Below are 22,580 nucleotides of genomic sequence, written 5' to 3'. Positions count from 1 at the left end.
TAGTTGAACAAGCCATCCTACTTCCTCTTCCACCACTACATTGTCTATCCATCCATCCATTTATTCATTTTATTTTGTAAATGTGTTATTTTTGAGGCTGATCTCAAAAATATAACAATTTTACTGACAGAATTTTAGGTGCAGGCTAGGACTGTCTCTGCCATTTGCAGATAACGTTGACCTTCAGCATGGACGGTCTGCTGCTGAGTGTGACATGGCAGGGAAAGAAACAGCACCTCTAAATCAGAAACCAAGGTGCTTGACTGGAAAAAGGTGGCCATCTCCCAAATGGAGTTCAAGAATCTGCGTTTTTTTTTCATGAGAAATGGAATGTGAGATTTAAAGATGGATCAGTGCAGCGGCAGCAGTAATGCAGTTGATGTGATTGTTGTGGTGAAGGAGCTGTGACGAAATGCAATGTTCTCATTTAAACGCTCAATCTAGGTTTCTACTCACACCTATGGTCATGACTGAAACGACAAGATCTCGGATACAACCGGACACATTTTGCAAAGTGTTATGACCCGCTCGTTTGAGTCGCAACATAAAAGAGAGATGAGCCAACAAAATAGCCTGAATGCAAGTTTTTTATTATAAAATGTAACTCATAGAACAATCAATCAAAGCAACCAACAAATGTCTAGGGATAAAAATGAAGATAAAGAACTTAGGATATAATCACAACAACACTTTAACTACATGATACAAGTAATACAAAACAAAACCATAAGGTTAAAGAGTCAATGAGATGACAGGTCTTGACATGAGGACTCCTGAGTAGCCACAGCGTACTGGAGTAGCTACCACAACAACTTTTATATACCCATTGATAAGTAATGCAGGCATCCAATCAGGATTTACCACACACTCCAATCTGGAGTATTGGGATCATCACAGTGTATTAATATTGTAAAGCTTAATACCTGTCGCTCTGCCTAAATAATAAAATATTCATCAAGTTTATATTCTACTCAAAAAAGTAAATGAAGTAAACTAGAAAGAATGTTGAACCTAAAAGTAAAGAAACTTTACTAATAAAAGATGCAACACAGGACAATTGAATGGGCTTTCTAAACTTGAGGCCCTGGTATACTGCAAACTAACCGTCCTGGAGCTACACCTTGATGTGCGGCGTCTTCCCAGTGATTTGTTTCTCATTCAGGGAGTCAGACAGAGATGTTATGTTTAGAGACGTATTGTTTAAAGTTATTGTGTGTTTATATTGTGTCAAATGTCTTTCCCCCTGTTCTTTTTTTTGCCTTGACTCCTCCCCTCCTGAGTTTCAAGCAGGTTGCTGATGGCTTCCCACAGCTATGTTTACCTAACATAGAGGAGTGAGAGGGGATAAAAACACAGGCCAAACACTTGGATGATGAGAAAGGAGCTAGAGAGGAACCTTTCTCCAGAGCACTAGCTGGGTTTCAGTTAAATTAAAGCTGTTGTGAACTGTTGGAAAGTTGAATTGTGGTGATTTAAAATCTTACTTGTTGACAATTGGTACTTGTTCTCTGTTGTGGCTTAGAGCAGTATCACGATTTAAACTTTGATTTCTTTCTTTTGCTTTCCCCCCCCAGGAAGCAGTAAGGAGGTGGTCGGCCTTTTTTGTTGAAATCTTTCTCCTGTTTTGAGGTCAGTCAGGGAGTCAGTGTAGTTTTGCTGTTTTTTTTCATCATTATTTTCTTGTAGCTTATTTAGAGGTTTTACTCCCAGACAGAACCCTGTTTTTGTTTGTTATTTTGGCTTTATTCCCCTCCTGAAGCTAGAGCTTCCTTAACACTACATTGTGTGTGACTTTGATTTTTTTGTAAATACATTTTTGGAACTTTACTCGTTGATGTGTTGTGACTGGTCCCAGTTTAGTGCTCTTTAAACTAATATTGTTGCGTTCATTGTATTTCCCCTAGACTTGTGTAGGATGTAACAGAGAACATCATCCAAAACAACACTAGCTACATGAATACACTGGAGAGTAGAGTACAGATGTATGCACACCTGTACAATTACTTGCAAAGAGATTTTAAGCTGCAGAGGTGCTGTTTGCCAGATGTTTATGAAACTGTTTTTCTCTCAGCCGCCATCATTGTTTACGGTAAACGCGAGGAGCGCAACACATTTACAACCCCACCTACTGCAGTGTAGGAGTGTTGGAAAACAGTATACCATCACTCAGTCTTTTCAAACATGAAACATCCTGTGCACATGAGAAAATGTTTTGCTGCATTCATGTCACGTGTGCAACTTTTTGTCCATGTGTTTCTTAAACTCTAAAACGAGCGACGCTCTGTAGACACTGATCAGATCTGTACGGATTATCTCCAGCGTGAGTCCTCTTCTTTGCAAAATTCTATTGTACGGCACTGTGAAAAGGGGCGGGATTAAACAAGATGATTAGACAATAAAAAGTGAGCGATTGGTCCATATTTTAAATTTCTGTCCTGAGAGGTCATGTTTTGATCTTCGATTGGTCTCACACAGTCAAGTGATGCGATTTCGCAGGTCAGTTCACCAAGCTTGAATGTTGTAAGGCAACTCCGAAACTTGACGCACAAACTAGCATTTCCGGTCTGATTCATTTGCGCGCATATGAATGGAAGTCTATGGGGAGAAAAGTCCAGTGTGACCGCGGCTTAAGTGCAAGTGAATGGTTTTTCTCCACTGTGGATCCTCATGTGTTTATTAAGGGATGATGATCGGCTGAAACTCTTCCCACACTGAGTGCAAGTGAATGGTTTCTCTCCAGTGTGGATCCTCATGTGTTTATTAAGGTGTGAGGAGGAGTTAAAAATCTTCCCACACTGAGTGCAAGTGAATGGTTTCTCTCCAGTGTGGATCCTCATGTGTAGAATAAGGTGTGAGGAGGAGTTAAAACTCTTCCCACACTGAGTGCAAGTGAATGGTTTCTCTCCAGTGTGGATCCTCGTGTGTTGATTAAGGTTTGATGATTGGTTGAAACTCTTCCCACATTGAGTGCATGTGAATGGTTTCTCTGCAGTGTGGATCCTCATGTGTTTATTAAAGTTTGAAGATTGGCTGAAACTCTTCCCACATTGAGTGCATGTGAATGGTTTTTCTCCAGTGTGGATCCTTATGTGAATTTGAAGACTGTTTTGTTTTCCAAAACTCTTTCCACACTGAGTGCAGGTGAAACGATTCTTGTCTCTCCTTTTCAAAATACCATCAGTCTGTAAAAGAGTTTTTTCCTCAATTTTGACATGATGTTCCTCCTCTTTACTCCCCTGATGCTCTTCAATTAGGTCTGAAATAAAAATAAAACATTAGTTTTCATTAAATCTTAAAATGTCTCATTAAAAGCTGAAAAGTGAAAAGACACTGGAAACATTGGCTACACACACTGGAATTTTGATGCACATTAAATGTAAAATGAATCAGATCATATTTTGATCTGTCCATTAACATGCAGGGCTCGACAATAAGGACTGCCCGATGACCCAGGGCCAGCGTGCGAGACGCTCGGGACAGTATAGAGAATGGTTACTGACCCAATCTGGCTAGTGGTGCCTTGTCACTTAAGTTTAATTTGGCTGCGACTGTTTGTCAATTGCGTCGTGTTTGCCCAGTGAGCGTGGTTTGTCTGGCATATGTGAATCCCGCAATCGTGTGGGATCCGCGCCAAATCAATCGGTCCGAGATCGCCTGAATGAGGTGGTCTCGGCTCGATGGACTATATGCACGGCAGTTCCCCAAAACTGAAAATGGAAAAAAACTAACAAGAAATCTGAGTGTTGAAGTATTCAACCAAGTTGCCAGTTTAAGAGTGATGATCACAGTGATGCATCAGTTAAAATGCATGAGTCTGGTTTAGTTAACTTCAGTTGCTTTTATTCCACACCGGTGAATAGAAATGTGATTTGTTTATAACACGCACAAATCCACCAAACAAACTTCACTGCCCGTTGCTTCACTCAGACTGCATTGTTCTCCCACGTGCACATCTTTGAAAGGCAAATGTGATTAGCAGTCAGTTAGCGACCTCTACTGGACAGGTTTGTGTAATGTTTTGTAACACTGAGCTTTGTAACATCCTAATAGACATGTTCTCTCACTATTATCAATCATTTTGTTTTTTATTATTGCCTAATAATAACTGTCATACATTAAACCCAAACCAAAAGTTTTCTAACTACTTGGAACAGGTGACTGAGGAAGCTATTTTTAGTGGGTTTTAAAGTGAGCCCCACACAATTATAAACATTGTAAACAATGCAGATAAACGTCCAACATTAGATTAAACATTTCCTGACATCAAGTGGCGACATGTTTTCCACAATTGTTTTTTTTTTTTACTTTTAGAAGAACTCTTTTATTACATAAAAATTTATATAATTAATTACATTTAAAATATTTGCTAATCAATTTTGTTGTTTAAAATGTCTTATTTATATGTTTTTTTTTTTCTGCAAATACAAATTATTTGAATAATTTACCAGTCATGGGATATATTATTAGTGTGCTTCACTATATTTGAAACATTTGTTATTATATTTATAAATATGTTGTTCTGCAAATGCATATTTTTAAATGTAATTTACTAGTGATGGATCATACTTATATGAATATTTATCACTTGAAACATGCATAAATTGATTTTGTTAAAAATATTTATTTATCTGCAAGTGCCGATTATTTTAATAATTTACCAGTTATGAATCATACAACATTTGCAAATACATTTAGTATTTTTGTTGTTTAAAATGTCATATAGTTCTGCAAATTATTCTAAGAATTGTCCAGTTGTGCATCATATTGTTCATGTAATTTAAAGATTTGCAATTCAGTTTTGTATTTTGTTGTTTAAAGTCTTTCTATTTCATGTAGATGAAAACCAGTTCTAAAATGTATCATTTATGCTTCATACTATGTGCGTTTTCTAAAGATACAAAATAGGTGGTAAACTAGGGCTCTTCCCTTTTTTCCTGGCCTGTCTTTTCCTGGTCTGATTTCCTACTCCGCTCCTCTCCTCCTCTGGAGTCTATCTTCTCTGACTCTACTGCAATCACACTAACTTCTGGGCCTGCGCTCTTTGTCTCTCTCTCCCTCCCCCTGTGTCTCTCCTTCTGCCTCTGGTAACTTTAACTTAACATTTAAGCTGGGTACAATTTATATCATATGTTTTATCATTTCATATTTTAACATTTTATACAGTTATTTTGTACTTAATTCAGTTGTAACCATAGAGAATTATTGTCATTAAATCATCTCATTATCAAGTATTTGTGAATTACTTTTGATTTAACATCAACACTTAATATTGCAATACAATACAACCACATAATATCAATGCTCTCCTACATTTATAGCTATTAATACTGCCCTTATTTCCGTTTTTGGTATGAGATTGCAGAAGAATGGTTTGACTAGAAATGTACAGTTTTTTACCATCAATACTGATAACTCTTTAGTCATTCGGCAGAACTACAGTTCGAACCGCTGTGGTTTAAAACCCATTCTTACAAAACCTAAAACTATAACCTACACACACCACTTACAGACACACAATATAATATATCAGTGCACATGAGCAGTACAATATGTATTGTATATAAATAATCATTTGAATGAACAGATAGCGGAAGTGCTTCAGTAGTCTGTTGAGTACTGGAATTAGCATGTAAGCTAACAAATCACTCATGTTCTCATTCACAATAGTGACACTGGGTTTCCCAGACATTGATTTATTTGTAGTAATGTGGGAGTTTTCACATGAGTGTATCTTTAAAGGCAACCAGTTGTCTACTGAAAGTTTAATCGTCTTCATGAAGAAAACTTGTTTCTTTTCTCAAATTAGCCAATCACAATAAATGTGTAGTGTTTTGAAACTAAAGTCTTCATTTATAATATCATAATCTGACACAAATCACACCGCACGAGTTTAGCTGGACTTTCATTCGCCAGCAAGTTTTGTGAAATTGGAGGCAAATGGCTGTTTGTTCATGCGAGTGATAATCAAACAATGTGAATGATCAGAAACACAATCTAGGGGTGTAGGACAGTGTTCCCTGCATCTCCCCAAACATTTTCTCCTCCCTATTCTTCTAATTTTCTTTTTGGTGCTGACCAAGTATGCAATGTGCACAAATATAGTTATCGGTTCAAGTTGAAACACATTGTTAGATTTTGCTGTATTTGGCTAAACAGTTCTTGGGTGGTTCCCCAATGTGTAGATACATAAAATAAGTAAGCTGACCAAAGATCTTACAGGGAAAAGACTTTATTGAGGACAATGAATAGTGCAGTTCCTCAGCAGTGATGTTAACTTGTCTTTAGTTTACTTAGGTCGCATGTTTTTTGACTGTGGGAGGAACCCGGGGGAAATCTACACAAGCACGGAGTGAACGAGCAAACTCCACACAAAATGTCAACCGGTTCAGCAAACTTTAACCTGTGACATTCTTGCTTTGAGGCAACATTGCTAACGACTGGGCCACCATGTTGCCCAATCTAGAAAGGAGGGGGAGTAGGAGTGGGAGGGGAATTTCTCAAGACAAAGATAACTGAGGTAAGAAACTGGTTATTTATTGTGAGTTAGGAATCATCTTATTGGTGAATCATGTGTTAGCTAATGCAGGACCAGCCATGGACAATCATAAGCATGTGATCCTCTCAAAAGTAGTTTATAAATAAACCTTATGTCAATGAACAGCCAAACTACATGAAAAAGCTGCCGTTTTGAGTATACCATGTTTGTGTAGACAAGGCTTCAATTTTGAGGACTCTGCTCTCCATTGTGAAGCTTCAGGTGAGTACATGTGAACACTATGGTTTCATTGTGACCATGATTCCATGTGTACGGCCTCTCTCCAGTGTGAATTCTCATGTGGGTTTTAAAGCCTTGTATATAACCCAAACTCTTTCCACACTGTTCGCAGGTGGAAGGTTTCTCTTTAGTGTGAACTCTCATGTGAATATCAAGCTTTGGCTTTTGACTGAAACTCTTTCTACACGGTTTACTGCTAAAATTACACCCAGATTTGGATTTCCATGTGATGAAGTCTTTTTAGTCAGTGTGGGTTTTTCACCAGTCATTATTTCTTGGGGTTTCTCAAACTGCTGTTTCTCCTGCATTTGATGAGTCTCTTCTTTCAGCACCACCAGGTCTTAAAAAATAAGTAAACTTTAGTATGAAGGCCCAAAGGAACAAGCATGAAATGGATGTTTCACCCACAAATGAAAATGATCTAACCAACTACTCTGTGTTATGCAGTTTTGATCAAGAAACTCAACGTTTAAAACCACAGGCGGGACAGTAAATGGTGAGGCTATTTTCATTTCTCCATCAACTATCCCTTTAAAGGGTTCATATTATGAATCTTTTTACAAGATGTAAGAGGTTTTGGCTCAAAATCAGTTCCTATTACTTGCAGAATATTTAATTTTGAGGGTCATAGGAAAACCAAACTCTTTTTGTGCCTGTGGCTTTAAATGCAAATTATCAAATGCACTCCCTCTAGATTACTCATGTTGTGTTCCCTCATGTGTATCTTCCACTCGATTTAAACATTTTTAACTTGCTTGGAAGACCCGATTGAGACAAATCCAGCATGTTCATAGCAAGTGCGCATAATTCAGCTTATATTAGTGAGTTTGCATTATTGTATATAACTTATGCAAATGTTCCCAGTACTGGGTTGCAGCTGGAAGGGCATGTGTTGTTTAAAACATATGCTGAATAAGTTGGTGGTGACCCCTGATTAATAAAGGGACTAAGCTGAAAGAAAATGAATGAATGAACTTGTGCAAATGCTTAATTTTTTATATTTTTACTGTTGATATGAGGCACCAGTTAATCAGGAAGTGATGATTTTGTTCTCTTTTGTTCTCATTCGTTGGATGGAAACGCTGCTTTATTCGCACATCTGTTATGTGATATTCCAGTTTTGCACATAAATTTAATTAATATTTTTGGATGGAAACACAGCCATTGCCTACATTTCAGTCACACAAAGAACAAATGTAAGTCACGTATGAAAATGGCTTGTCCTTTTTTAATAAATATTTTGCTTAAATTCACTGTCCTTTCACATGTTCTATTACTAGATTAATGGGATTATTATTCATTTAAAATTTTTTTTTAGTTCTGCTTACATTATAAATGTCATATGAACCTATATCACTTGATCAATAATAGAGGCAGACATATGAGTGCACTTTTAAATCTATTAAAACTGATCAACATGTATAAAAGTGGGACCAATAGTAAAAATTTTATAAACGTCAGACATTACATTACTTTTTTTATACTTAAATATTTAAATACTTTAGATGTATAATTACACATTAACTTTAGCAGCTGTTTTCCCATGCTAACTGTCTCTGTTTCACTAATGCAGTGGTGTTGCTTTTTTAAAAATATATGCTCATATTTGCTATAACTTTGCATGAGCACGTCAAGTTCAGCTGGAGACAGAAATGCTGATCTCTTTTTAGATTTGCCATAGTCACTCGTATTATCTGTGCTCCATTGATAATGCCTTTTTATAGTCACAGTGTGTGCACTTAACTCTGAGTTAGTCTACTCAAAGTTGATTGACCCAACTCAGATCAGCTGTTCTGAACCCCAGGGGCGTAGCAACCGGGGGGGAGGGGTTGGGATACGTCCCCCTCAGTTTTAGAGACAGACCATTTAGAAACAGGTGATTAATAATTATAAGAACCATCCCCCCCTCCCCCCCCCCCCCCCCAAAACTTTTAAAATGTTTGCTACGTCCCTGCTTAAACCCAAAACTCTGAGTTTTTAATCTCTCTGTAAATCAACTCAGAGTTCAAGTTTAAAATTAGAGTTAGTTGAACCTTCTTAAAGAAACAGGCCCCTGATCTTATATGCTATTGTTTTAGAACTCAGTTGCCTATTGGGGAAATGATCAGGACTAATAAACGGCCATTTGCTCTACAAACAAGTGTGTTCATGACTATACATACAAAGAAACACAATAAAATTTGACAATATGACTTTGGAACATCAAGCAGTATTAGGCATGGGCCAGTATAAGATTCTGACGGTATGATAACCTTGAATAAAAATATCACGGTTTCACTGTATTGTGATTACTTCTCTAAAATATACATATTTTAAATGTCTGGGTAAAAAACTAAACAAAAAAAATTCCCTCTGAACACAAATGTTGTTTTTTTTTGACTAACTTGGAGCAGTAAACATGTCAGGCTGAATAATTCTAATGCATCATTGACTTCTGCTGTCTTCATTTGTTTCAAAAACACAGATTTCTTTACGATTTAAAACAGCATCTTTGGATATATTTTTTGCTGGAGATACTGTTGTCCTGAAAAACTTAAAACATAAAAAAATAATAATAAAACGTACATGTATACTGTAGGAACGGTATAGCAGAACATTTCAGTGGTTTTATACCTTGAAAGCGGTTAGCATCCCATGCCTAAGCAGCATCTGTTTTTAGGATTTAAAAATTCATTCTTTAAAAAAGGTCAAATGTTTGCATATCATCAGCATGCTGTAATCCATTTCTTAAGCAGCAAAAGTCATTTTTAGACTAGTTTGTTGGCCAGTTGTAGTCAGTGCAATGCTTAACGATATTGTTCCACTATAATGTGTTTGTTTTGTCTAACGTCGTCCCACAGCAACATCATATAGTTTAGAATACTGTACAATGTTTTATAATAATTAATTATTTTAGTGTCCATTTCATTCATCATATTTAATATTGGGGGCATCCACGTATTTTGACATACTTTAAACCAGGGTCTCTGCAGGTTTCACCAAGTTTAATGTAATTCTGTGTTCATACCACACATGGAATGTGCAGATAAACCGTGCTATTTGGGTGTAAATAGATGCGTGAACATTTTGAGTTTACTCGCTTCATTCGTGCGTCAAATTCACTTCAGAACAGATACGGATTCGCGTCATGGGCACGGCTTCTGTCTGCTCGGTGAGTGTAGCTTTGTTGCTAACAGACTAACATGGATTTTATTGAGAGTATAACTGTATTTATGTGCCTAATACAGGCTGGAAAACAGCGTGGATTCGTTTGGAGTAGTGTCTGAGTCCACTAGATCCTTTCAGAGGTGGAAAGCCTGTTCAACAGCCCTGGTAATTAGTTATTATAATAATGATGTAATTTGAACTCAGATACTATCTGTGAGAACTAGTAACAACTACTAGAAACAAGTTTAAACCCATGAAGAATTTGATGAAAAAAAGGAAATTGTGATCAACGTGACATATGCAAATGGAAAGTACTAAGCCAACACTATCACTGTAGTTATGCGCAGTAGGTAGTGTTGTCGCCTTACAGCAAGAAGGTCGCTGGTTCGAGCCTCGGCTGGGTCAATTGGCGTTTCTGTGTGGAGTTTGCATGTTCTCCCTGCATTTGCGTGGGTTTCCCCCCCAGTCCAAAGACATGTGGTACAGGTGAATTGGGTAGGCTAAATTGTCCGTAGTGTATGGATGTTTCCCAGAAATGGATTGCGGCTGGCATCCGCTGCGTAAATATGTTGCTACGTTCCTGTACATTCCTGTGTGGCGTGATTATTATTATTTTTCCTCACCAGTCTCTCTTTCTCCCTCTCTCTCTGTGCTCGCTCGCTCGCTTCCTCTCTCCCGCTTCCACCCATACAGTGGCTCCGATTGGCTACCGCTGCCCAGCTGTTTGCCGTGTTCCCCCCTGACGTCACCCACGGTCTCCAATCCAGCCGCTGCCACCGTGGCATAAAAGTGGTGACAGGACGCTACTAGAGTGGCCCTGAATTTCTGTGTTATGTTGTGTGTCAGTGAAATTTGCTGTAACACATGTGCTGGATAAATTGGCAGTCCTTGACTAAGCCAAAAAGAAAATGAATGACTGTTTTTACTTATTTTTATAGCACCAGTGCTCGAGGACGCTTTACAAACAGTAGGAGAACAAGAAAAGCAATAACCTTAAGAAGGTAGAGAAAATGGGAGAGTAATAATACATAAAAGAATGACTAAAGACATGAGAACAAGTGACGAAAGAAACTCATTCCTGTCTTCATTGAGTGCTTATGTGCATTTAGGAGAACTAGGCAGCACATTCAGGGCTGCAAGATGAATTTAATTTAGTATTCTTATTATTAAAATATATCTGAATCAGGTTAAAATGACTGAGTTGGTCTTTGAGAATGGAAACCAACCTGTTTGTTCCTGCAGATCTTCATGTTTGACTCTGAATGTTTCTTCAATCTTAACATCTTCACTCTCCTCTTTAATAAACGCCATCTTTATAACAGTGTGGAGATCAGTCGCTTCAGCAGGAGTTTTTCTCTGTGTTTGGACACTTTATCCTGTTTAAAATGAACAAAACAATAAAAATGTCCTGTTTAAATGAATAAAACAATGAACAAGCAAGAAACATCCACAAATGAGCTGATCAAAACTAGTACTTCATTTCTTATATATGTAGTGATGTATACTTAGAATGGAATGACATTATGCTATTTAATAAATTAAACCTTCATTAAAACACTTATTACACACATTTCTGTTCAAACAATAGCCCTCATTACTGTGAGTAAAACAGTACTACGTTGTATAAAGGGTTAAAATATTATTTTCAACAATTGGTACATGATTTAGCATAGGATGAAAAAATCAGAAACTTTAATCAATCGATTTATCTGTGTAAAAGCTTTAAAACAAACCTTTCTCCAGTTGAATCACAGTACAGGAGCGGCGCAGCCTAATGACGTCACAGCGCCACGCCAAAATAAAAGTCTTTTTTGCCACTTACTCTTAGTCATGACTTATTGATACATTTCTCCCTCGTTTTCCACTTTACACTATATCTGCTCTCTCTCTCTCTCTCTCACACACACACACACACACACACAGATATTCAGTATTTAAAGCTGATCAAAATCTTTAAACATTTTTAAGACAATTTTGAAAAATGTTTATAATCCACTTTATGATGACTTTCATGTCTAAAACACACTACTTCCTATTAATATGAGTCTAAATCTCATCCTCATAATTAAGACCTCTTCCTTCCTATTTTCACAACTTCCTATCTAGGGTTTTTTTTTTTTTATACTATCTGTAATATAATATTTAAGTAGTTCACACAAAAAAATTACAATTCTGTCCTTTACTCATCCTCTACTTGTTTCAAACCTCTTTGATTTTCTTCTGCTGAATACAAATGAAGATATACTAAAGAATACAGGGGATAAACCAAATAAACACTTTCATATTAGTCAATAATATTATTGAAATTAATAAAAAAACTGAAAAATATAAATTTACACACATTTATACAAGTAAATAATTCAACTCACTGATGAAAAAAAAACATCTGCGGATTTCTGTGCGTGCACATTCCGTGTGGGCCTACTCATAACCCTCTGGCTGTTCTATAAAAATGTCACACTCTATTGGTGCATATAAATATGCTGCTTTTCCATCAATCTGGTGAACAATCAGGGTTGATGGGGTGGCCTCACAGCAAGAAGGTTTAAGCCTCGGCTGGGTCAGTTGGCACTTCTTTGTGGAGTTTGCATGTTCTCACTGTGTTTGCGTGGATTTCCTCTGGGTGCTCACAAGTCCAAAAGACATGTGGTACAGGTGAATTGGGTAAGCTAAAATTTACTGTAGTGTATGTGGGTGTGTGTGGATGTTTCCCAGTGATAGGTTGCAGCTGGAAGGGCATCCGCTGAGTAAAACGTGCTGGATAAGTTGTCTGTTCATTCTGCTGTGGCGACCCCAGATTAATAAAGGGACTAAGAAAATAAATGAATGGTGAACAATCAGATTTTGTTGTACAGCTTTTGCATTAACACTCTTACACTAGTCATGTTAGTAGTTGGAGAAAAACTCTCGTCATAGTTCACACCTTTTTCCTAGCTGTACCATTTGGCAAAATACCATGTTTTGTATTTGTCGGACCATCGCTATTTCTCTTAATTGCAAAAATCTATTTACCCCCCCCACAAGATCTTTGCCTTCAGGTAGGTTGGTAAGAGTAAAAGTTGCATTTTCTTGGTTGCATAACTTTAACCCATTCACTTGCATTCACTGCTGTTACCGCCTCTTTGTGTGTTTGTGGTACATTACACACAAGTCTATGACAATAATCAATGTTGACCACATCACCGTCAAAACCACAAGCATAATCACTTAAATAAGCTGTTTTTTTGTCTCTCTCTCTTGCAGGATCTCTTTACTTCTGGTTCATTTTCAACCGGTTTGTCTACAATGACCTCTTTCTTAGCACTTTGTGGGCTCAGTTCTGGTTCTAATTTTACAGACACCCTAGGACTCTTCCTGATCTCAAAATCCTCCTCAACAACTGGAATCTTTAATTCAGCATTTGTTTCTGATACATTCTGAACAAGTCTGTGTTTCTGTACTTTGCTGCTGTAAGGATAGTAGATTATGTATGCTGGACTGTTCTTGTTCCCCTCTCACACCTTGAATCCAACTCTCCTAACTTTGCTTTGTCATTTCTGTAAGCGTAACACGCTAACCCACACTTCTGCATTCTAGCAATTTTAGGCTTTCTGTCAGTTAACATCAAGTATGGTGACTGTTTTGTGCAGTTGTTAAAACACTATAGCTGCTGTTTGAACTGCATATGTCCACAGTGTCTTGAGTAGCCTACTCTCTATTATCATGCATCTAGCCATTTCAAATAATGTTCTCCAATTTCATGTCACTTTTAAATGCAGATGCCAAGATAATAGCTAAAACATTGGCAATGAGGCTCGAGAAGGTTTTACCTCAATTAATACATATAGATCAGAATGGCTTTGTTACAAATTGTCAAGGGTTTCATAATGTAAGGAGAGTACTTAAAAATGAAATGAAGCCCCCGACATGGCCATTCTGTCGCTCGATGCCGAAAAGGCATTCGACAGGCTTGAATGGCCATACTTAAAGGAGGTGTTAGTAAGATTTGGATTTGGTGAATACTTGCGGAGATGGATGGAAATTATTTTAGTTGACTCTTCTGCAAAAGTACTCACTAACAACCTAATATCGTCTTCATTTAATCTTTGTTGTGACACTAGACAGGGCTCACCAATTTCACCTCTGCTTTTTCCGTATTTAGAACATCGGATTGCCTTATATGCTGTTGACGCGATATTATTTCTTTCAAAACTCAATCCCACCCCTATTAAAGCTTATTGATCTGTTTGGCGTTTTCTCTGGACTTAAAGTAAACAAAAACAAATCTTCAATTATGTTTCTCAATGAACAAGAGCGATTAAATCCTAAAATGACTCGCCCATATATAAATGCTTTAAATGGTTTTGATTATCTAGGAATCAAAATAACCCCTGAATTAAACCACCTTAGTTCAGCAAATTATGAACCCCTTATGGCTAAATTAATTGAAGAAACGATTAGATGGATGACACTGCCTCTTTCTCTAATGGGAAGAATAAACGTGATTAAGAGGAGTATATTACCCAAATTTTTATACATTTTCCAATCATTACCACTCCACCCCCCCTACATTAATTTTAAGAATAAGAAAACTACTTTCCAATTTTATTTGGAATAACAGGAAGCCAAGACTGAGACTTTCTTTACTGTATCTGCCTTATGAAAGGGGAGGGTTCCAATAACCAAATTTTGTCTGGTACTATTGGGCTGCATTGTCCTGGTTCTCTTGTGAAACTGCTAAACCTTGGTTGTATGTTGAAAAGTTGGCAGCAAAAGGCCCGACTCTTGACAGCTTTTTATATTCAGCAACCCTTAAAGAACTAAAACAAAAGACAGATAATCCATTTGTAAAAAACACTATTGTGATTTGGTACGAAGCCCATAGATATCTTAAAGATCTCCCGGTGCTTTCTTGCTTTTACCCTATTTGGGGCAATAACAAAAACAATATGAGGTTTAAACTATGGATGAATAAGGGCATAATAAGATTAAAAGATTTATACGAAGACAACATATTAATGTCATTTAAAAACCTTGTAGAAAAATTTAATATTCCTCAACAACACTTTTTAAAAATATTTACAACTACGAAGTTTTATTTTTACGCATTTAAAAAATTCAACACTGCCCCCCCAAGGTCATTATTGGAAACTAACAGAACAAGATTGTTTCATCAAAGGACGAATTACAACATTATATAACATATTAAGAGAAAATAATAAAGAAAACTCTAAAAATAAAAGACTAGCATGCATCTATGATACAAAAATAGATATCCCAGTAGAGGACTGGAATATAATTTGTTTGAATGCACAAATACATTAAACTCCCGTTTGAGATTGCTACAATATAATTGGGTAATGAGAACCTATATTACTCCTGTAAGATTAAATAAATTCAACCCTAATATCCCTGAGCTTTGTTTTAAATGCAAGAAGATACAAGGTACATTTTTTCATTGTGTGAGGGAGTGTAAGGAGGTACAAAAATTTTGGGTGGAGGTGACTCAATATATTTCACAATTTATTTCCATTCCAATATTGCTGCAATGCTAGCTGACAGGCTATCAGCTATCCCGTCCATCTGGGACTTTTCATCTGTTGATTTCTCTTTTTTTCAGGTTTCATTGGTTGTTTTGTCCTAGCCTTTTTGTTTTTGTCCCCCTCAATGTTATTTAAATATGGTTTAGGTTATCATATATGATGTAAAAAGAAGGATTAATACCAGTGTGTATGGGAATGCTCTTTCTATGCTGCTACACATGTCGACGCCATACCGGAAACCATCCCATGTGTTTCTTAAGCTGCCCGAATGAGTGAAACTATGTACACACTGATCATGTCTACGGTTTCTCCAGTGTGAATCCTCTCATGTGTTTTGAGGGTTCCTGAGTGAGTAAATCTCTTACTGGAGTGTGAACTCTTATATGGTTTTTCTCCAGTGTGAATCCTCTGGTGCCGTTTCAATTCTGCAGCTGTAATAAAAGTCTTCTCACACTCCAAGCGCATATACTCTCTCTCACACCAGTGTGGATCTTCATGTGTTTATTAAGGTGAGGTGATTGGCTGAAACTCTTCCCACACTGAGTGCATGTGAATGGTTTTACTCCGGTGTGAATCCTCATGTGTTGATTAAGGGATGATGGATGGCTGAAACTCTTCCCACATTGAGTGCATGTGAATGGCCTCTCTCCAGTGTGGATCCTCATGTGTTGATTAAGGGATGATGGATGGCTGAAACTCTTCCCACATTGAGTGCATGTGAATGGCCTCTCTCCAGTGTGGATCCTCATGTGTTGATTAAGGGATGATGGATGGCTGAAACTCTTCCCACATTGAGTGCATGTGAATGGCCTCTCTCCAGTGTGGATCCTCATGTGTTGATTAAGGTATGAAGATTGGCTAAAACTCTTCCCACACTGAGTGCATGTGTAAGGTTTCTCTCCAGTGTGGATCCTCACGTGTAGATTAAGATGTGATGATTGGCTGAAAGTCTTCCCACACTGAGGGCATGTGAAAGGTTTCTCTCCACTGTGGATCCTCATGTGTTTATTAAGGTATGATGATTGGCTGAAACTCTTCCCACACTGAGTGCATGTGAATGGTTTCTCTCCAGTGTGGATCATCATGTGAATCTTAAGTTTGCTATTGCTTGCCAAACTCTTTCCACACTGAGTGCAGGTAAAACATCTCTTGTCTCTCACTTTTAAAATACCATCAGTCTCTAAATGAGCTTTGTCCTCAATTTTGACATGCTGTTTCTCTTCTTTACTCTCCTCATAGTCTTTATTTAGGTCTGAAATAAATAAAAAAAAGGTCAGTTTTTTTGTAAATCATTAAAACTCTCAGTGAAAAGTAAAAGGCACTAAAAACATTGGCTACACAAACCTTAATTTTGATGCACATTAAATGTAAAACATAGCAGATCATATTTAGATTGATCTTGTCATAGCAACCTCCTGGGGTCTATTCGCCGGCAGCTAGCTCTCTGCAACTCTCACATGGTCACCCACTGAAGCTAAGCAGGTACCTGGATGGGAGACCACATGGGAAAGCTAGGTTGCTGCCGCAAGTGATGTTAGTGAGTGCTGTCTTTTGGATGAGACGTTAAACCAAGGTCCTGAATCTCTGTGGTTGTTAAAAATCCCAGGATTTCCTTCGAAAAACAGTAGGGGTTTAACCCGGCATTCTGGCCAAATCTGCCCACTGGCCTCCCCACATCATAATTGGCTTCATCACTCTGTCTCCTCTCCACCAATCAGCTGGTTTGTGGTGTGCGGTCTGGCGCAAAATAGCTGCCATCGCATCATCTAGGTGGATGCTGCACACTGGTGGCGGATGAGCAGATTCCCCCCATTGTGTAAAGCGCTTTGAGTGCCCAGAAAAGCGATATATGAATGTAAGGAATTATTATTACTATTATTATTATTACACACATACACATTTAAGTGGATTCTTATATGATTGATCCCAGATAATGTTTGGTTATATTGATGTGACATAAATTTGAAAGCTGTAAATGGCCAGTTTTTTTATTTGTATATATTCGTAATGACAACAAAACAACATGTTTTTGTAAAACTTGTAAAGCAGATAGGGCATGCTTTCTCATTCTGTGCCTGACTGGTAAACCTGTCAGAAAAAACAGCTGAATCTCTGCAAATATTTCCCTCACAGACATGAGACATATCTGCATAAAGCTTTAAATCTGCACCTTTAAATGACAAATGTTCTGTGGTTTAGTAATCTGCATGTAACAAATGCAATGCAGAAATCTAACACTTAACAGTTTCAGCTCATCAAACAAATGTAAATATTAGTCAAAGATAACACAATTAAACACATTGTGCAGTTTTTAAATTAAGGTTTTTAAAAGGAAGACAAAATACTGAACTACATAGCTCTGTGTGAAAATATTTTTTCCCCATTAAAACAACTTTTTTCACACCGACTTCAAGTTCTCTAGCCACACCCAAACCTGATTACTACCACACGTTCGCAATCAAGAAATCACCTAAAGAGGACCTGCCTGACAAAGTGAAGTAGACCAAAAGAGCCTCAAAAGCTAGACATTATGCCAAAATCTAAAAACCTTTAAACACAAATGAGAAAGAAAATACTTGTCACCAGTAAAAAAAAAAAAAAAAAAAAAAAAAAAAAAGTGAACTCAAATGCAGAAAAACAAGTGTTTAAGGAGTGAATCCTGGAAAAAGCAAAAGTCAAAGTAAACACCCCATCGAGTGAGCACTGAGGAGGTGCCGTGGGAAAAAATAACCAGACACTCACTCACTAGGCTACACAAAGGCTACCCTGGACACAAATACAGGGTGAGTAATAATATGCACACAAATGATCGATAACATACACAGGGGTGCCTGCAGGATTTTACTCCAAGGTATGCACTAATCAGGCACCACCTGAAGAATGACAAAAGACGTGAGAACAAGTGACGAAAGAAACTCATTCCTGTCTTTCAATGAGTGCTTATGTGCATTTAGGAGAACTAGGCAGCACACTCAGGACTGCAAGATGGGTTTAATTTAGTATTCTTATTATTAAAATATATCTGAACGAGGATCTAATGACTGAGTTGGTCTTGAGAATGAAAACCAACCTGTTTGTTCCTGCAGATCTTCCTGTTTGACTGAATGTTTCTTCAATCTTCACATCTTCACTCTCCTCTTTAATAAACGCCATCTTTATAACAGTGTGGAGATCAGTCGCTTCAGCAGGAGTTTTTCTCTGTGTTTGGACACTTTATCCTGTTTGAAATAAATAAAACAATACTTAAAGGAGGTGTTAGTAAGATTTGGATTTGGTGAATACTTGCGGAGATGGATGGAAATTATTTTAGTTGACTCTTCTGCAAAAGTACTCACTAACAACCTAATATCGTCTTCATTTAATCTTTGTTGTGACACTAGACAGGGCTCACCAATTTCACCTCTGCTTTTTCCGTATTTAGAACATCGGATTGCCTTATATGCTGTTGACGCGATATTATTTCTTTCAAAACTCAATCCCACCCCTATTAAAGCTTATTGATCTGTTTGGCGTTTTCTCTGGACTTAAAGTAAACAAAAACAAATCTTCAATTATGTTTCTCAATGAACAAGAGCGATTAAATCCTAAAATGACTCGCCCATATATAAATGCTTTAAATGGTTTTGATTATCTAGGAATCAAAATAACCCCTGAATTAAACCACCTTAGTTCAGCAAATTATGAACCCCTTATGGCTAAATTAATTGAAGAAACGATTAGATGGATGACACTGCCTCTTTCTCTAATGGGAAGAATAAACGTGATTAAGAGGAGTATATTACCCAAATTTTTATACATTTTCCAATCATTACCACTCCACCCCCCCTACATTAATTTTAAGAATAAGAAAACTACTTTCCAATTTTATTTGGAATAACAGGAAGCCAAGACTGAGACTTTCTTTACTGTATCTGCCTTATGAAAGGGGAGGGTTCCAATAACCAAATTTTGTCTGGTACTATTGGGCTGCATTGTCCTGGTTCTCTTGTGAAACTGCTAAACCTTGGTTGTATGTTGAAAAGTTGGCAGCAAAAGGCCCGACTCTTGACAGCTTTTTATATTCAGCAACCCTTAAAGAACTAAAACAAAAGACAGATAATCCATTTGTAAAAAACACTATTGTGATTTGGTACGAAGCCCATAGATATCTTAAAGATCTCCCGGTGCTTTCTTGCTTTTACCCTATTTGGGGCAATAACAAAAACAATATGAGGTTTAAACTATGGATGAATAAGGGCATAATAAGATTAAAAGATTTATACGAAGACAACATATTAATGTCATTTAAAAACCTTGTAGAAAAATTTAATATTCCTCAACAACACTTTTTAAAAATATTTACAACTACGAAGTTTTATTTTTACGCATTTAAAAAATTCAACACTGCCCCCCCAAGGTCATTATTGGAAACTAACAGAACAAGATTGTTTCATCAAAGGACGAATTACAACATTATATAACATATTAAGAGAAAATAATAAAGAAAACTCTAAAAATAAAAGACTAGCATGCATCTATGATACAAAAATAGATATCCCAGTAGAGGACTGGAATATAATTTGTTTGAATGCACAAATACATTAAACTCCCGTTTGAGATTGCTACAATATAATTGGGTAATGAGAACCTATATTACTCCTGTAAGATTAAATAAATTCAACCCTAATATCCCTGAGCTTTGTTTTAAATGCAAGAAGATACAAGGTACATTTTTTCATTGTGTGAGGGAGTGTAAGGAGGTACAAAAATTTTGGGTGGAGGTGACTCAATATATTTCACAATTTATTTCCATTCCAATATTGCTGCAATGCTAGCTGACAGGCTATCAGCTATCCCGTCCATCTGGGACTTTTCATCTGTTGATTTCTCTTTTTTTTCAGGTTTCATTGGTTGTTTTGTCCTAGCCTTTTTGTTTTTGTCCCCCTCAATGTTATTTAAATATGGTTTAGGTTATCATATATGATGTAAAAAGAAGGATTAATACCAGTGTGTATGGGAATGCTCTTTCTATGCTGCTACACATGTCGACGCCATACCGGAAACCATCCCATGTGTTTCTTAAGCTGCCCGAATGAGTGAAACTATGTACACACTGATCATGTCTACGGTTTCTCCAGTGTGAATCCTCTCATGTGTTTTGAGGGTTCCTGAGTGAGTAAATCTCTTACTGGAGTGTGAACTCTTATATGGTTTTTCTCCAGTGTGAATCCTCTGGTGCTGTTTAAATTCTGCAGCTGTAATAAAAGTCTTCTCACACTCCAAGCGCATATACTCTCTCTCACACCAGTGTGGATCTTCATGTGTTTATTAAGGTGAGGTGATTGGCTGAAACTCTTCCCACACTGAGTGCATGTGAATGGTTTTACTCCGGTGTGAATCCTCATGTGTTGATTAAGGGATGATGGATGGCTGAAACTCTTCCCACATTGAGTGCATGTGAATGGCCTCTCTCCAGTGTGGATCCTCATGTGTTGATTAAGGGATGATGGATGGCTGAAACTCTTCCCACATTGAGTGCATGTGAATGGCCTCTCTCCAGTGTGGATCCTCATGTGTTGATTAAGGGATGATGGATGGCTGAAACTCTTCCCACATTGAGTGCATGTGAATGGCCTCTCTCCAGTGTGGATCCTCATGTGTTGATTAAGGTATGAAGATTGGCTAAAACTCTTCCCACACTGAGTGCATGTGTAAGGTTTCTCTCCAGTGTGGATCCTCACGTGTAGATTAAGATGTGATGATTGGCTGAAAGTCTTCCCACACTGAGGGCATGTGAAAGGTTTCTCTCCACTGTGGATCCTCATGTGTTTATTATAAAGTATGATGATTGGCTGAAACTCTTCCCACACTGAGTGCATGTGAATGGTTTCTCTCCAGTGTGGATCATCATGTGAATCTTAAGTTTGCTATTGCTTGCCAAACTCTTTCCACACTGAGTGCAGGTAAAACATCTCTTGTCTCTCACTTTTAAAATACCATCAGTCTCTAAATGAGCTTTGTCCTCAATTTTGACATGCTGTTTCTCTTCTTTACTCTCCTCATAGTCTTTATTTAGGTCTGAAATAAATAAAAAAAAGGTCAGTTTTTTTGTAAATCATTAAAACTCTCAGTGAAAAGTAAAAGGCACTAAAAACATTGGCTACACAAACCTTAATTTTGATGCACATTAAATGTAAAACATAGCAGATCATATTTAGATTGATCTTGTCATAGCAACCTCCTGGGGTCTATTCGCCGGCAGCTAGCTCTCTGCAACTCTCACATGGTCACCCACTGAAGCTAAGCAGGTACCTGGATGGGAGACCACATGGGAAAGCTAGGTTGCTGCCGCAAGTGATGTTAGTGAGTGCTGTCTTTTGGATGAGACGTTAAACCAAGGTCCTGAATCTCTGTGGTTGTTAAAAATCCCAGGATTTCCTTCGAAAAACAGTAGGGGTTTAACCCGGCATTCTGGCCAAATCTGCCCACTGGCCTCCCCACATCATAATTGGCTTCATCACTCTGTCTCCTCTCCACCAATCAGCTGGTTTGTGGTGTGCGGTCTGGCGCAAAATAGCTGCCATCGCATCATCTAGGTGGATGCTGCACACTGGTGGCGGATGAGCAGATTCCCCCCATTGTGTAAAGCGCTTTGAGTGCCCAGAAAAGCGATATATGAATGTAAGGAATTATTATTACTATTATTATTATTACACACATACACATTTAAGTGGATTCTTATATGATTGATCCCAGATAATGTTTGGTTATATTGATGTGACATAAATTTGAAAGCTGTAAATGGCCAGTTTTTTTTATTTGTATATATTCGTAATGACAACAAAACAACATGTTTTTGTAAAACTTGTAAAGCAGATAGGGCATGCTTTCTCATTCTGTGCCTGACTGGTAAACCTGTCAGAAAAAACAGCTGAATCTCTGCAAATATTTCCCTCACAGACATGAGACATATCTGCATAAAGCTTTAAATCTGCACCTTTAAATGACAAATGTTCTGTGGTTTAGTAATCTGCATGTAACAAATGCAATGCAGAAATCTAACACTTAACAGTTTCAGCTCATCAAACAAATGTAAATATTAGTCAAAGATAACACAATTAAACACATTGTGCAGTTTTTAAATTAAGGTTTTTAAA

The 22,580-nt window shown here is 37.4% G+C and overlaps 1 protein-coding gene and 2 pseudogenes across 1 annotated transcript; all 3 read right to left on the bottom strand.

The window, feature by feature from the left end:
• LOC130222315 (oocyte zinc finger protein XlCOF6-like) overlaps positions 1–15,706 on the bottom strand; it is a 60,506-nt pseudogene extending 44,800 nt beyond the window's left edge.
• Positions 15,547–20,509, bottom strand: LOC130222387 (gastrula zinc finger protein XlCGF8.2DB-like). Its single transcript, XM_056454984.1, has 3 exons — positions 20,429–20,509; positions 18,515–18,662; positions 15,547–16,696 (listed from the first exon to the last, which is right to left on the bottom strand). Exon 3 carries the CDS (start codon positions 16,527–16,529, stop codon positions 15,864–15,866), a length of 666 nt encoding a protein of 221 aa, XP_056310959.1. The 5' UTR covers positions 16,530–16,696; positions 18,515–18,662; positions 20,429–20,509; the 3' UTR covers positions 15,547–15,863.
• Positions 19,836–22,580, bottom strand: part of LOC130222380 (gastrula zinc finger protein XlCGF49.1-like) — a 78,647-nt pseudogene continuing 75,902 nt past the window's right edge.

Source organism: Danio aesculapii, chromosome 4, assembly GCF_903798145.1.
Source record: "Danio aesculapii chromosome 4, fDanAes4.1, whole genome shotgun sequence".
NCBI classification, from domain to species: Eukaryota; Metazoa; Chordata; class Actinopteri; order Cypriniformes; family Danionidae; genus Danio; species Danio aesculapii.
The sequence above is the reverse complement of the archived record's forward strand: the minus strand, read 5'-3'. Positions and strand labels throughout refer to the sequence as shown.

Excerpts from the sequence above, each read along its gene's own strand:
- LOC130222387 (XM_056454984.1), bottom strand. The coding sequence starts at position 16,529 with ATGATGATCCACACTGGAGAGAAACCATTCACATGCACTCAGTGTGGG.